Source organism: Limulus polyphemus, unplaced genomic scaffold (genome assembly GCF_000517525.1).
Source record: "Limulus polyphemus unplaced genomic scaffold, Limulus_polyphemus-2.1.2 Scaffold6466, whole genome shotgun sequence".
Classification (NCBI taxonomy): Eukaryota; Metazoa; Arthropoda; class Merostomata; order Xiphosura; family Limulidae; genus Limulus; species Limulus polyphemus.
Genome location: NW_013672076.1, coordinates 25199 through 42062, shown reverse-complemented (window position 1 = coordinate 42062; position 16864 = coordinate 25199). Strand labels below are relative to the sequence as shown.

At 33.7% G+C, this 16864-nt stretch overlaps 1 protein-coding gene across 1 annotated transcript in view; it reads right to left on the bottom strand.

Moving 5' to 3' along the window:
* Window positions 1–628: 628 nt before the first annotated feature.
* Window positions 629–16864, bottom strand: part of LOC106473741 (T-box protein 12-like) — an 18935-nt gene continuing 2699 nt past the window's right edge. The window contains exons 2-8 of the mRNA XM_022402139.1: window positions 15113–15341; window positions 9801–9917; window positions 8772–8931; window positions 7055–7216; window positions 5139–5203; window positions 2868–2956; window positions 629–1401 (exon numbers count right to left, since the gene is read on the bottom strand). Of these exons, the coding sequence (XP_022257847.1) occupies window positions 1046–1401; window positions 2868–2956; window positions 5139–5203; window positions 7055–7216; window positions 8772–8931; window positions 9801–9917; window positions 15113–15341 (1178 nt within the window). The 3' untranslated portion in view covers window positions 629–1045. The remainder of the gene's footprint in view (window positions 1402–2867; window positions 2957–5138; window positions 5204–7054; window positions 7217–8771; window positions 8932–9800; window positions 9918–15112; window positions 15342–16864) is intronic.

Genomic DNA, 16864 nt, shown 5'->3' with positions numbered 1-16864 from the left:
TGACTGTGTTACCTTTCATGAGGCCATGGTTACAAAACAAGAAGCAATCTTAAAAGAAATGACTGTGTTACCTTTTATAGCCATGGTTAAAAAACAAGAAACAATCTTAAAAGAAATGACTGTGTTACCTTTTACGGCCATGGTTAAAAAACAAGAAACAATCTTAAAAGAAATGACTGTGTTACCTTGGACAAATATTTCAAAATAAATACTTATCGACCATTTTTCAGTTCATATTTATGACAATTTTTGAATTTATTTAATGTTTAATATTTTATTTTAATTTTGCAGTAAACTTTATGTTTATTTACTAATTTTTAAAACAAGAGGAAATCCGGCATTGTTTCTTCAGATAAATGAATGTGTGATATTCATTATGTTGGTTTATGTTTTTATGATTTTTTTTTTACTTCAGAGAAATGGCTTCAGAAGGTGCAAAAAAATCCAAAAAAAGCCCCAGTTTTTGTTACAATTACCGGATTTAATTTATACTCCTTTTTTATATGTTAGTGGCTTATATAATATCATTCATTTGGTTTAAAGGTTTAAATCTGTACACAATTTCAAATCCTATTGTGTGAGTATAGTAATATGCCACGTAGAAAAAACAACAACCTTAACTCTTAAAACAGTGGACGTTCTAGGAAGTTCTTTACTTAAGTTACGAACTAAATACAAGAATATGAACACAAAGTACGTTGATTCAAGCAAATGTTTTGTAGCGCATTAACTAGAACATTGAACATCTGAAAACAAATCTTAAAGAAGAGGTGTAGGAGCTAATTCATGGAAACTTAGTAAGAGTTGAGATAAAGTCATTTCCGTAAAGAAATGTAGGTTTCTCCTATGTAAAACTTGGAAAATTTGAAAAGCTTTGTTTCGTCTTTCACTTCATCTGTAGATGCTAAGTTTTTAGATACAATTGTGATTCTTTCAATCAGTACATGTAAAACTTGGAAAGTCTAGAAATATTGGGGCTGTTGGCTTTGTTTCGTCTTTCACTTCATTTCGAGATGCTGAGTTTGTAATTACAATTGGGAGTATTTCAATCAGTGCATGTAAAACTTGGAAACTGTAGAAAGCTTGGGGCAACTCTTGCTGTTGGCTTTGTTTCGTCTTTTACTTCATCTTGAGATGTTGAGTTTGTAGTAATTATTGGGATTTTTTCAGTGGCTGCATGAGGATATGATGAATATGAAAAGGATACGTTTTTGAAAGGCGAAAAAGCATAGGAATTCCCATCAGCTAATGATGTGACCGTGGATAGGGGTGAAGAGATGGATGTTCCAAATGGGTACACATTTAAAGGCACATAGAAAGGGTTTAAGGCTGGTTGATGATAACGATAGGTTGAAGGAAAGAGCACTGAAGAGTAGGCACAAGATGCCATAAATGGCGTCCCTGAAAATTTCAACAAAGTTGATCAAACGAACACAAGTTATATCGCATCATTAAACCCACCAGTTTGCATAAGAAAAGAAGTAATAAGCCAAACAACACACGAAAAGAAAGATTTTGCCCATTAGTTTAATTCTTAAAATACAACCAGATAATCATAAAAATTACAAGCTGGAAACAAATAGTTTAACGTTTTTATAAAAATAGTATTTCTGGCGACAGCCGTCAAAACACAGATATTTATTTATTAATTTTTTGGTATATGCCGCAGATTAAATTTCAAACTCAAACTTACTTCCACCAGAGTTGTTCAACTTGTTATAAATTACAAATATCAAACGATCAGGTAGTTTCATTTAATTAAATAAATGACTAATTTTTAAATCACGAAAATTATTGAAAAAAAACTTCTTATCCTGTTAGTAAGGCACCAAAAATATTTTTTTACTATTACGTTTAACTGAGTAATTCTAAAAAAAACAACAGTCGTTTGAAACGCGTTTAGTGTTAGGTACTTGATTCTGTATAAGTTTTGATTCAGATAAAAAAAAAGAAACTGCATTGTTTGTTTGTTTGTAATTAAGCACAAAGCTACACAATGGGCTATCTGTGCTCTGCCCACCACGGGTATCGAAAACCGGATTATAGCGTTGTAAGTCCACAGACATACCGCTGTGCCACTGGGGGGCAAAGAAAAGGCAAAAGCAGAGGCGTTGCTAAGCATTGCAACACGGGGCCTGTGATCCTATTTGACAATGCCCCGAATTCCCGGTTGCTGTCTTGAAAAATCAGAACAGAAAACCGTAGTTGATATCATATTAAAATGCCGAAAGTTCCAGAATCTTTTAAGCACCTAGCAACGCTTCTGAGCAAAAGCATTCTCAAGAGAATGATGATTTTATATTAAAATCACGTTAATATGAGACAAATACATAATTTTTGTCTAACAGCTAGTAGAACACCGATTGCTCAAAAAACTTTAGATTATTATATATATATCAAAGGTGTAGGAGGCAAATTATATGGCTGAGGTCCAGGGCTCGTCTTGGGGCCCTGAAAGCTCTTGGATTAAATTTTATGCATTCTCCTGCTTTTCCTAAGAGTAGTTTTCCCTCATTATGACAAGGACAGATTGAAGAGTGAGGGCCCAGGGCCCTACGATTCCTGCGCCACTGTTATGTGAACAATAATTTAAAAATAGCTTAAAAAGAATCAAAAGAGACAAATAAGTTCATGATATTGTACTTACTAATTGTGTTTGATTCTGCTGTCACAGACAAACAAGTTTATGATATTGTACTTACTAATTGTGTTTGATTCTGCTGTCACAGACAAACAAGTTCATGATATTGTACTTACTAATTGTGTTTGATTCTGCTGTCACAGACAAACAAGTTCATGATATTGTACTTACTAATTGTGTTTGATTCTGCTGTCACAGACAAACAAGTTCATGATATTGTACTTACTAATTGTGTTTGATTCTGCTGTCACAACGTTTTTACCGAAAGACGTCAGATTTGCCAGGTGACGACGTGCTATTTCATCGCATCCTTCTCTGTACAAGTACAATACAAATATACTGATATAGCGACTCTGCCTTACTACATTATGTTAGTGAAATTCAAATAATTACATTTACAGCATCGCACTTTATCAATTTCTCCATAGTCTGTGAAAGTTAAAGCTGTTAGATTTCTAAGACTGAGCTGTACTATACTATAAGAATGGAAACAGAAATCAATCAAAGTATTATTCCCTAAGTTCTACATATCTCACAAAAGTATTGCAAAATGGTCACTCGTAGAAAAGTTAACCAATAATCTAAGAATGTCAAATTTTAAGTTGCTATACCTAAACAATCCACGGAAGACACAGAAATAGCTTAAAAGTTGGGGCTACCACGAACATTTTACACATTTATTGTGCTGGTTTAAAGTGGGCTATCATAGGTCGATAAAGTGTAAAAACATATCTGAAATTTGAATATTATAAAAATAATGGTAAAAAAGGGTAGGTGGAAGAGTTTCGGATTAATTGATTGATTGTTTGTTTGTTTTGATTTTCGCGCAAAGCTACACGAGGGCTATCTTCGCTAGCCGACCCTAATTTAGCAGTTTAAGACTAGAGGGAAGGCAGCTAGTCATCACCACCCACCGCCAGCTCTTGGGCTACTCTTTTACCAACGAATAGTGGGATTGACCGTGACATTTATAACACCCCCACGGCTGAAAGGGCGAGCATGTTTGGTGTGACGAGGATTCGAACCCACGCCCCTCAGATTGCGAGTCGAGGGCACTAACAACATGGCCATGCCGGGCCTTGGTTTAATTGACGTATTGTTCAATTTGCTTATATATTTAAAGTTTTGGACACACTTCATTTGCGTGAAGGAGTTTGTTTTCGATATTTTATAGAAATTTGAAGAAAGAATAACAGGATCTTGGTCACTTGTAACTTAGGTCTTTGTAATGTGAAAGTTTAGTTGTTATCAGTTTTCTCTAATTTTATCATACAACATAATTTAGGAATACTGATCGCAACCTGAATCACTCTAAAACTGTTTATTTTGTGGTCACAGAAAATTACTTAAGCAAATTTATCTTATTAAGATTGATATAGCGAAATTAATCAAGAAATCAGTACACAGACCAACCTAGTTTAATGAAATGACGACTTTCTCTATCTGACGGGTTATAAAGTGACGCGTGATTAAAATGTTATCAGGCCGAAAACGTTCAACTACAGCTGTTATTCACACCGATCTTTTTCTTCGACATGTGCATACAATGATAAGAAGTGTAACTTTGCTGGCCCGGACCAGACATGGCTCTTGATTAGCCCTCAAGCCTGGCGCCATTCTGATGTCATCTGGAGATTCCATGTGTATTGTTCTTGTCGTTATCAGTGTGTTGGAGATTGGTAAATACGATCGTTACCAGCTTACCTTACAAAACTAAAAACGCCACCATTTCTTTCTCTCATAGCTCTTTTAATGAAAATTTAGATAATTTTGACTTTCCTCTATTGACAGATTTAATCAATAAATAAAAAGCTAAACTCCTCTGATATGGCCAAACACATTCATACTTTAGTAACCAATAGTACATGGTTAACTTTGTATACAGAAATCAAGCTGAATGACTTACTATATAATTATGTGGTTTGTAAACACTGAATGTCAGCCTATTTTGTAAATTGTTAGTAATAATAGTAATAACTTTCAAATGATTAAAATATATTCAAGAATGATGAATGGTTAAAATAGGATATATTTATTTCCTCTCTCTCTCTTCAAGAGTGATAGAACTGGTTGGTGAATGATGGAGACGAGATAATGACTGAAGTTGTGACTGATTATCGAAGTAATACACCAGAAAACATGGCCACAAGAAGCGATCAAACTGATATTAAACTTAGATACGTAGCAGTAATAGCAGCAATTCTGATAGACACTGGGATCAAAGTTTACCTTTTTGTATAGTGAATATAGTAGATAGAAAATTTTCATTACAAGTAAATTTGCTTAAGCAGTTACTGCTTTTGTTGAACGCTTCGATATTAGAAAATAATCCTCCTCTTGCATTGCAATTCAAATTCAACAAAAACACGTGTAAAACACAAATATATATGTATATACATGTATGATACGTAAAACGATAAATATTTTATGACAAAACTTGGTAATATTCTACATAAAATGGAAATTAAAAACAACTTAATAATTAGCACCAACTTACGAATTTTTCACAGGATCACGAAATCCTTTGGCAAATGGATTGGACGCAATCTTAAGTTTGGTAATCTGAAAAATAAGGTAATGTTTTATTTTTATAATCTATCCTCAAATATATACAAACAATTTTTAAATATAGGTCAGAAATATTATTATTTTAAAATAGAAAACCACCCCTAAACAAATAAGATCATAAAGGTTTTATACATCAATTTGATAATGCATAGTGAAACGAAATATACGAAGACTAGATGGACATTTAAAAAACATGATGGATCTACATATTGTTATTTGTACAGTGTTATAAGAACGTAACAAAGTGTAAAACTTAAACTAAGCTTAAACGTAAAGCGGTGTTTTTACTAGTTACAAATTTGTCGTTTTTAAACACATAGGAATGGTGCAGCTCTAATGACGGAAAATAATATTCTATTAACTAACTTGTAACACTTATTTAGTTGTTAATGTCTTTTCTTCCACAAAAAAAAAACAACAAAAAAAACGTGAATTTCAGTGAAGAAAAGATGACGTAGAGGCTTAATCTGTTATTTGGTTTTGCTACTTCCACTGCAGCAGACAAGTTTTGCTAAATGCACAGCTCAGTATTCTTAGAAAGAGCGAATCAAATAAATAAAGTAGGCCTAATATAGGGCAACTGTGACAGTACTTCACATATTATCCAAATACCTAAAGTACTTTAAATTATTAGTGGTAAGTAAAGGTCTATAAATCATAACCGAACAAACTAAATAGTACACGTTAGTAATAAGTGAGCTTCGTACTTATAAACGTATTAAATATATACGTTACTAGCTGTTTCAATGAATAAACCATTAATACGTATGCTTATTGACGTCCAAACTAATAAAGCACATCCACTTAAACTTAAGAGTGTAATTATAAAGAAATATCAAATTAATACTGGAAGAAGATCTCAAATATTCCACTCTTCCTTGGTCCAAAATGTATTCCTCCAAGCTACATGTCTTGTAGTTTTACAGTTACACTAGCTTTGACCTTAGTTCTGATACAAATGCTAGTTTCACACCTTAACTATTTGTTTTGGATGGTTGTCCCATTGATCACACTAAATTTTCGACAACTAACCTTGCACTAGGATGCCATTTTCTACTTTACTTGCCCCATTTCGTTGTTTATAGTATACTTTTAGTTACTAGCCTTGCACATTGTACCTAATGGATGTCATTTTCTATCTTACCTATTTCTTTGGGTTGTTTTTTTTTCATTGGCTACAATAAATTTTCGACAACTAACCTTGCACTAGGATGCCATTTTCTACTTTACTTGCCCCATTTCGTTGTTTATAGTATACTTTTAGTTACTAGCCTGCACTTTGTACCTAATGGATGTCATTTTCTATCTTACCTATTTCTTTGGGTTGTTTTTTTTCATTGGCTACAATAAATTTTCGACTACTAGCCTTGTACTAGGATGCCATTTTCTACCTTACCTTCTCCATTTCGTTGTTTTTCACCATGGTCACAGTATATATTTGGCTACTGACCTTGCACGTTGTACCTCGTGGATGCCATTTCATACCTTACTAGCTCCTTTTCGATGTTTTTCACCTTGGTTACAGTATATTTTTAGTTGCTAACCTTCCACACTGTACCTAGTGGATGTTATTTTCTATTTTACCTAATTTTTTCGGTTGTTTTTTTACATTGATTACAAAAGATTTTCTACTACTAATCTTGCATGTTGAATTTGTTGGCTATCCTTTTTATATCGTACCCATTTGATTTTATTGTTGTCATTTCAATTATACTAGTTTTTTTTCTCTAATAGCCTTATATATATTAGCCAACATGCTATTCTTTTTTTACTTGTTTGTTTAACCTTCGTATTGGATCTACTAATGTTGCTTTGCCTAAAGTAGTTCGAAAATGTTTAATCTACCTCCTGGTTCTGGTAGGCTGTCACTGTAATAAACACAGTTTCTGGGAAGGAGAACTGAAATGCTATTTTAGTATCAACAGCTTGATCTGGAACAGTAAATGGAGTCTCCACTTTCTGTATGTAGATCAGTGGTTGGTACTTGTGCATTGAGTGAAGAGCAATCTGAAAAAAAATTTGATTTATTATAAGTTACATTATCATATCAGCAGTATATATATATATACCTTATGTACAATTAATATTTTGTACTGATCACTTTTATTTAGAAAATAAAACGAAAAACTGAACAGCTTAGGTGTCTAAATTACAATGCTAATCCGTTTGTTGCGTTTTGTATTTTTATATGGATACATTAAATGGACGCTCATTTAGGCCTCACTGTCTCAAACACACACTTTTAGAACATTTAATTTACTTACATATTCCAAAAATGACATATCATGTTCGTCAGTTGACTAATTGATTCCTATAAAGTTAGATATGTAGTAATGTCATAGTTATTCAGCAAGACAAGGATAAGAACAGAGATCTCTCTCTCATGTCATGGTTGTTCTAAAAGACAAAGGTGAGAACAAGGACCTCTCCCCAACTTCAAAGGTATGTGACAAGTACACATATAACAGGAAAAGTATTACCAATTCTTTGATTGACTGTTGAAAATCATGTCACCTGTGTCTACCAACAGTGGTTATAAAAGAGAGCATATGTGCTGTTAAGAAAAGTTGTGATTGTAACCAGTTAAGGTAGATGTTTGGATAGAATTGTTAACCACACAGATGTCCCAGTTTATCGATTCTTTCCATCGTGATATAGGATTGGATTAATTATAACCGCATCATATAAAAAGATATCATATGGCAACCGGCATCTACTTGTCTCGGGTGTGAAGAGGAAAGGACGGCTTTAGCAAAGTGTGAACAATGAATGATTGTAAGTGTGTGTGAATAATAACTGACGTTACAACCTTTTCTATGCGGGCACAATGAACTTGTCCTTGCTTGTGCTGTATCGAAAAAACTTCAAACTACTAGAAATAGAGTAATGATGAAGAGAACATAATTATCACGAAGGTTCAGTCCTTTGATTCCTATAAGAGCCACATTATAATGTCCACTGTTTAGTTAAACCATGTGTTACTGATTATGGCTGCATTTTTTCCCTGATGGAACAATCCACAGTGCTTTTCTTATTTGAAATGGATTCAAACAGTTTGTTTGTTTGAGAGCAAAGCCACATTGAGCCATTTGCTGTGTTCAACGTGGGAAATCGAATCCAGGATTTTAGCGTTGTAAGTCCATAAAATTACCGCTGTTCTATCGGAGAACGATTCAAACAGCGTGGTCGTGACTTGTAGAACACAATCAACGCATCACATTCAGAATGATCAATCTTGGAATATCGTATTCATTACTTAAACCTTCTGGTAACAAAAGAAAACTCGTAGCAGACTTTAGTTTACTGCAATTGACCTTTGGAATATTGTGTATTCTATACCACGCTCAATCCAGACAAAGTGTCCAACCAAATATTAGATGAAAATAATAAGTCACTAGTTAGTGTACAACAATAACTTAAGACTTAAGTAGTATAATTCTTCTAAATGAAACTACTTATCTGTAACCTAATGTATGTAGTTCTTTTCAACAAACGTGTAACTATAAATTCGGATAATATTAAAGAATGAAGTTCTGCTAATTCAAACTCTGAGATAACGTACTTGGCCTTTTTCAGTTGTCTGTTTACTATTAGTCAACTTGAGCTTATCGAAGTTCACAATTCGCGCCATTAAGTGATAGCCTTTAGCAGGAATGTCAGGATGTAAGTAGCGATTGGTGGGTAGAGGAACATCACCAGCTCCTGCAATCATCCACTGGGAGCTGTTACACGGAAAAACAGAATATTTTTATTTGCACATCCCATGAATACTTTGTTAAATGTTAAATCGATTTTTTTACTATGGTCATCTTAAGATGAATAAGCATATATTTCAGCGTATAATCTCTTGTTTGATTATTATTATTATAAATTATAGAATACACAACATTATATATAATCTGAATAATTCAAAAAACAATTTTTATGCACTAAACTGTTTCCATCGTTGTTATCACGTTTCTACAAGATTTCCGCGTCTTGGTGTAGATACACAATAGAGTAGTTTCACCCACTGAACGTAGAACGTTTTCTACGTTATAATATAGATACACAATGCAGTAGTTTCATCCATTAAACGTAGAAAACTTTCTACGTCTTGGTGTAGATACACAATGAAGTAGTTTTACCGACTAAACATAGAAAACTTTCTACGTTATAATATAGATACACAATGCAGTAGTTTCGTCCACTAAACGTAGAAACTTTCTACGTTCTAATATAGATACATAATGCAGTAGTTTCATCCACTAAACGTAGAAAACTTGCTACGTTCTAATATAGATACAATATAAAGTAGTTTCATCCGCTAATCGTAGAAAAGTTAAATATACAAACAACTGAGTAACTGTGTTTAAAATACAATGTCTTAGAAAACTAGACAAAAATAAAATAGTTTAATCTTTGATAATTTATCATAGAGTTGAAAGAATTAGCATATTGAGATTTAAGAAACTTTTTATCAAAAATGTACACGGATAAATAGTGATATATATTCGTTTGGTTTTATGTAGTCATTAAATATTAGGATTCTTAATCTTACTGGCATTCTGGACATGTCATAAAAGTGCGAAGATATAAAAGAGTTATCTACCTAGGATACACGTATCTGTATCGATTGTTATCCACAGCAGTGATTTCTACCCAAATCAGATAGTAGCCATCTGGATCCAAACCCGTGACATTGACTTTCAAGGCCGGAAACATCCTCCTGTATTTAGAGAATGTGTGCTTTTTTAAAATAAGTATTTCATTGAAATAACTACTGTATTGCTAGAGGTATTAAGTACGACATGTATTAATAATAAGACAAGCATTACGAAGTTCTAAAGGGTAATATATATGTAGCTAATTGCTATTCTTTGGTTAGAGAAAACGAACGTTCATTAAACATATTGTTACGTCTCTGGTCGTTTGTTAATTTCCCGTATAATTTTTTTCGGATGAAACTTTAGCGATACAAGTCCTTTCTTAAATAAAACTTGTTTATTCTTTCTCAATACAACTTTGCAATACACTTAATTTCTACAGTCACGTTAATTTAAACCCACGCTATAATTCACAACGATTCATGCACTTTACTTACGGTCACTACCGAGCTTGACTCAGTTGTCCGTCTCTATCTCTTTTAATTGTCTCGCTTTATCTGGCGCGCTTATATACAGGAATAGAGGGCGTCTAGCAAATAATGGATTATTCGCGACGTTCCCCGATCCTTCAAGAAACTCATTACGTATTACCAGCGTCACGTGACTTTCGCTATCGTAACAATATTCATGCGTCTCCGCTTATGAAGAATGCTCATATAAATATACAATTAGATACATCCTACAGTATAACTTTGAATTTTGAACGAAAATAGTTAATATGGGGTTCAACGATGAAGTATTTATAGATAACCCAGATGGGAATGTTGATTTGTGTTTGGAATTAGTATTTGATGAAAATCGATTAATAAACGGATTAAATAAACAAACAAATAAAAATATAACTCATATTCGCAGCTAAGAATATTTTTATTAATTTAACGGAGAATCTTATGAACAAACAGACGGAGCTAGGGTAGGTTGGTGTTTATTCCCTGTCATAGCTAATGTTTTTGTGTGTTTATGTATAAAAATGGCTAAATGACTGTCCTTCTCAGTTTAAACCATTTGTTTAGAACTGTTATGTAGATAACGTATTTGTAGCATTTAAAAATGAAGAACAGAAATGGACAGCCTCGTGTACAACGAAATTGAAACGTTTGACACTGGAGTATATCATATATCAACGTACAGACTACATTCACACTAATCTAATCAAGTATCTTGTATACCGTGTTTACTAACATGTATGAGCTTTTCCAACAAGAACTGAATAACTTAGCACTAGTTTTCAAAGTGAACTGTTTTCCAGAACGTTTTATCATTTAATATAGAGAAAATAATAAAACAATTTTCTATTCCTTCGTAATCAAATTTTGATGTCCCAAGACTGCCAGTATTCATAAGTTTACCGTATAGTGGTGTTTACTTCATTCAAATAAAAAAGAAATTGAAGGCATGGCCGGATTAATAAACTTTGTGGAACTGGATACAGGCAACCTGAAAACATGGCTGGATTAAGAAATTTTGTAGTACTGGGTACAGAAAACATGAAGACAGGGCCAGATTAAGAAACACTGTGGTACTGTGTACAGACAATCTGAAGGCAGGGCTGAATTAAGAAACTTTTGTGTTACTGGGTACACACAACCTGAAGGCCCTAAAAACTCACAATTGATGAGTACGTTTCTATCATTGTAAATTGTGCAATAGTTTTCATTATTTTTTCTTATAAGTACTAAAATAGGAAACGAAATAATGTGTCACTCCCGAGTAGCTAAATTACATTTCTTAAATTTTATTACATATTCGTATGCAAACTAAAATATTTTCTGCTGTACAAAACAAAACAAAATCCATAATGCCTGAGTATTAGAATGTAGTTTTTTTACTGTTATTTGAATCTAGATTTTTACTTCCGAGTAAAAGGGGATTTTTAAAATTAAGACATAACGACATGCAGTAATTGTGCGCTATTTTTACTATTTTATTTTAGAAAAAGATCTAAATCATTCCCGTTAGCTTTGATTATATTAGAAACGGTTATGTTCACAGTATGCTTGCTTTGCTAAACCGTGTCTTTGGTTAAACATATTGACTGAACTTAACAACGAAAAAGCTTTCCCAGAGACCCTTGTTTTAATACAGCCCTTAATGAAAGTCATAACAAGAAGAGTTTCTCCACAAATCGAACTAAAACTTATATTTAAACCTGTCGCTTTGATTAAAAAATTCCTCATTTAAGGGTAAGATTTGTCCTCAATGATTCTGTGTGAGTTATGAATTCCGTTGACCAACTTTATTGAAGCCGTATTGCTCCACTTTAAATTATCACACTACAAGTACATGTTTCGACGTAATCAACGTCATCCTCAGGAGTAACTTACAAGACTACTTGTATTTGTAGAGCGATATTTTAAAGTTTTTATTGTGTAAATATAAAATGTTGTTTTTAATTATTTATTATAATTATTTAAAAAAAGTTCAAGTATTGTTTCAATATGCGCTAGCCGACTAGGATGTGGTGGTGTCTCAATACATGCTCAAGATGCAGAGAATGAATTTTGTTTTGTTCTTAAGCATAAAGCAACACAATGAGCTATCTGTGCTGTGCCCACCGCGAATATCGAAACCGAATTTTAGCTTTGTAAACACACACACACTTTACCGGTAATTTGAGGTATTTTAATAATAGCATCTAATTGGACAGTTAGGAGATATAGTATACTAGGGTACAGCCCGTCAAACATTACGGGGCAAGTACTACCACCCCATCCCTAATCTCACATCTCATAGCTAACTGAAATAGATAAATTTTGCGAAATCAAGCTTGACCAACAAAGAGGCAGAAAAGAACAGTCGAGGCAGCCAAACGTCGGTAAATTCCTTTGTGAGCCAATCAAAATTAAGATTATTCATGAAATGAATTCGTGGCTATCCATAGGTTAATTATGGGTAAAAATCAGTTAGGTTAAAAACTTCTATATAATATAAACATTTACCTTATTACTGCTAATTTTGTCTTTTGGCCCGGCATGGCCAGGTGGATAAGGCGCTCGACTCACAATCTGAAGGTCGCGGGTTCGAATCCGCATCCCACCAAACATGCTCGCCCTTTCAGCCGTGGGGGCGTTATAATTTGACGGTCAATCCCACTATTCGTTGGTAAAAGAGTAGTCCAAGAGTTGGCGGTGGGTGGTGATGACTAGCTGCCTTCCCTCTAGTCTTACAGTGCTTAATTAGGGACGGCTAGCGCAGATAGCCCTCGTGTAGCTTTGCGCGAAATTCCAAAAACAAACAAACAAACATTTTGTCTTTTACTTATCTTCTGCTATGAGATATTTAATTATTCTCAAACTAACGATTCGCAACGCATTTAGTCTGACGTGTTAGGAAATACAATAGAGACATTTAGCTCGAGGTTTTAACTTCACTAATAAAAGAATATAAACCGACACTTTGCAACGCAGATAAATACATTTAGCTTGAGATTTTAGCTTCACTAATAAGGGTAAATAACCCAAAACATAGCAACACAGATAAAAACATTTAGCTCGAGATATTAACTTCACCAATAGTACTGTATACCTTAGCAATACAGGAACATTTAGGTCGAGATTTTAACTTCACTAATAGAAGTGTATAACCCGAAGAAAGCAGAGGGTTGTTATAAATGGAGTTCAGTCAAACTATATAAAGGTCACAAATTCTCAGGGCTCAGTGTTAAGGCTTTTATTCTTTTTTTATTTACATCAATAACTTAGATAAATAAATGGTCAATAAATTAATCGAATTTGCTGGTGATATTATAGTTTTGGTTGTTGCTGGCTGTGAGAAGGAGGATGCTGCTTTACAAATGGATTTAGATTATTTGATCAGTTGGGTGAATAAATGACAAATTAATTTTAATTATAATAAATACACGTGGGATATCATAATTTGAATAATAAGTACAATTTTGATGAGAATAACCTTTAGAGTATTATGGAAGAAAAGAATCTTGATGTTCTAGTTTATCAATCTATTAAGCTAATCCAGGTAATGTGCTGTTGCTAGTGGTAGGACAAATATGATTTTAGGATGCATCAACAAAATTATTGAATTAAGATTAAAGAGGTTATAATTAAATGATATAGGCCGTTGGTTAGGCCACGTTTGGAATATTGTGTTCAGTCTTGGGTGCCTTGTCTCAGGAAAGACACTGAATTGTTGAAAAGGTTGGGGGAGGGCTACTAGAGTGATACCTGGGGTAGAAAGGTTGACATACGAGGACAGCTTAAGATCTCTGAACTTCTTTTCTCTTGAAAACGGAAAAAGTCAGAGAGGACCTGGTTGAGGTGTTTAAGATTGTTAAGGGAATTGAAAATGATGGTGCATCATTGTTTCATACTTATGGTAAGAATGGTAGAAGTTGGGGACACAAAAAATTTCGTCAGATTAGGAGTCATCTTCAGCTAGGACAGTTTTATTTTTCTAACAGGGTGGTTGGCCTTTGGAATTTATTGCCTTCAGATGGTAGATGCAATTAACTTAAGGGAGTTTAAAGGGAAGCTTGATTAATATTTGAATGATAATGACTGACTTTGAGTGTTTTATTTTCATTTCAAAGTTTAGTTTAGAGGATGGAATGGCCTAAATGGATCAGTAAGTCACTTATTGTCCTTAAATTATATGTATATACAAGGATGGGATAACCTAAATGGAGCAATAAGTCCCTTGTTGTCCTTAATTCTATATGTATATACAAGGATGGGATCACCTAAATGGTTCAATAAGTCTCTTGTTGTCCTTAAAATATATGTGTATATAAGGATAAGATGACCTAAATGAATCAATAAGTTTCTTGTTGTCCTTAAATTATATGTGTATATATATATATATAAGGATGGGATGACCTAAATGGATCAATAAATCCCTTATTGTCCTTAAATTACATGTATACATAAGGATGGGATGACCTAAATGGTTCAATAAGTCCCTTGTTGTCCTTAAATTATATGTGTATATAAGGATAGGATGACCTAAATGAATAAGTAAGTCCCTTGTTGTCCTTAAATTATATGTATATATATAAGGAGGGAAGACCTAAATGGATCAATAAGTCCCTTATTGTCCTTAAATTACATGTATGGATGGGATGACCTAAATGAATCAATAAGTCCCTTGTTGTCCTTAAATTATATGTATATATATAAGGAGGGAAGACCTAAATGGATCAATAAGTCCCTTATTGTCCTTAAATTATATGTATATGTGCCCAGGGAGCACAGTGTCAGTATGAAAATAATATTACAAATATCCTTAGAATTAGTTTCCTTACCTTCCAGCTTTCGTAATAATCATTTCGTTTCCAAGACCGTGAAACTGATTCCATAACTCTTTTTGACATAACTGAACTTGGATGCCTGTTTCCACCCCTTGCTTATTTCTGCTGGCTTGTTGGGTCTCATTGCTACCGAGCAACCACGGCGAGTGTCCTCGTGAAATTGATATATTATTTTCCTGTGGTGAAAATGGTCGATGACAATCTTCATCCGCCGTCAGATTTTCTTCAAGCAAGAAATTGGTTGAAAGTTTGAGAAACTTAATAGCAAATGTTATAAGCAGCCTTTTGTAAGCAAAAATATTCTAGCAGATAGCCTAATGTCGCTTTGCTATAAAAATAAAGTCGTGTAAAATATACGTATTCAACGTGTATTGCTGTAAAAGCCCGCTGTTTCTCTCATCGTAGTTTGAAGGTATGATATGTGAATATATCGCTTAGTAAATAGTTATGTAATTGTTTTAGAAAGAGTTAATTAAAATGAATAAGGAATAAAGTACTGAAGGTACCAAGTTTCGTGTGAATTTGTTAACGTTATTTCTCATTTACAACTAGATGACATTTCAGTAAGACAGAAAAATATCTAAAAATGCAATCCTCATTTAGTGTGTATAAAGTCATCTCTCCAAGATTAAAAAAACTGTGTGGATATATCACTGTTTCATTTTAGGTCAATGTCTCACTGAGCTGAATGTCGCTTGAACAAAATATGGTGTTTATAAACATTTTGGGTCTACAATTTGTAAATTAAGTAACTATAGACGAGCAAACAGGCTTTTGTTGTTATTTTAGTTAACAACTACGTGAGAACTCTTGTGAGTTGCGTACGAAATTTTTTGATTGTGGCATTTTATATTTGAGTGTACAAAGTTTATAAAATTTAAAAGGGGTGCTGTGTTCTTAAAGTAATTAAAACAGTTAAGTGATCTGCCTAGACTGCTTACGTATAATTATGGTTATGTGCATAGAGTTCTGTGTGGAGCGACTCATTGACTCTGAGGTTAAACCTAAGTGGGTTAAGTCTATTACACAACACGTGATACACACCAAACCTTCTAGTGCAGAAGACAATTTGAGTCGAATGCTCTGATCGAAAATGACAAACCGATCAAGTAAGACATACCAGATCTCGAAACCAGGGTATTGGGAGCAAGTATTCAAACTCAACAGAGTTACGGTACCTGTACTTTAAGTGTATATAAACAAAGAAAGAAATACACACACAAAACACCTTGACACATAAACACTGCTCTGAATGCTGGAAGATTCGTTCCCCAAGTACCTTTCCAATGTACTTCACCCACCCGTCTCTTACACATATGGTGACATTATCCGTATTTCTCTCCTTCTGCATAGTTTAATGAAGTTTAAAAAGCTTCCCACGCACGCACACACGTTACTATTCTAATTAATAGATAGATAAGCAAACAGGCTTTTATTATTGTTCAGTTTACTCATGTACATTAAATGATACGGAATTTCTTAGCCATTTTATCCTTTGAAATTTAGAATATTTTAAACGAACATTTTTAACCATTTTAACTTGTGAACTTTAGAAACCATTAAGCGATTTTATTCAACTTTGTCAGACACTATATATTACTATTAGAAATGTGGTCACTTATTGAGTCGTAAGAAAATTTGCCCACTTTTATCAACACTGGGCTTCATTAAGTACACAATCTGAGGGTCGCGGGTTCGAATCCGCATACCACCAAACATGCTCGCCCTTTCAGCCGGGGGGGCGTT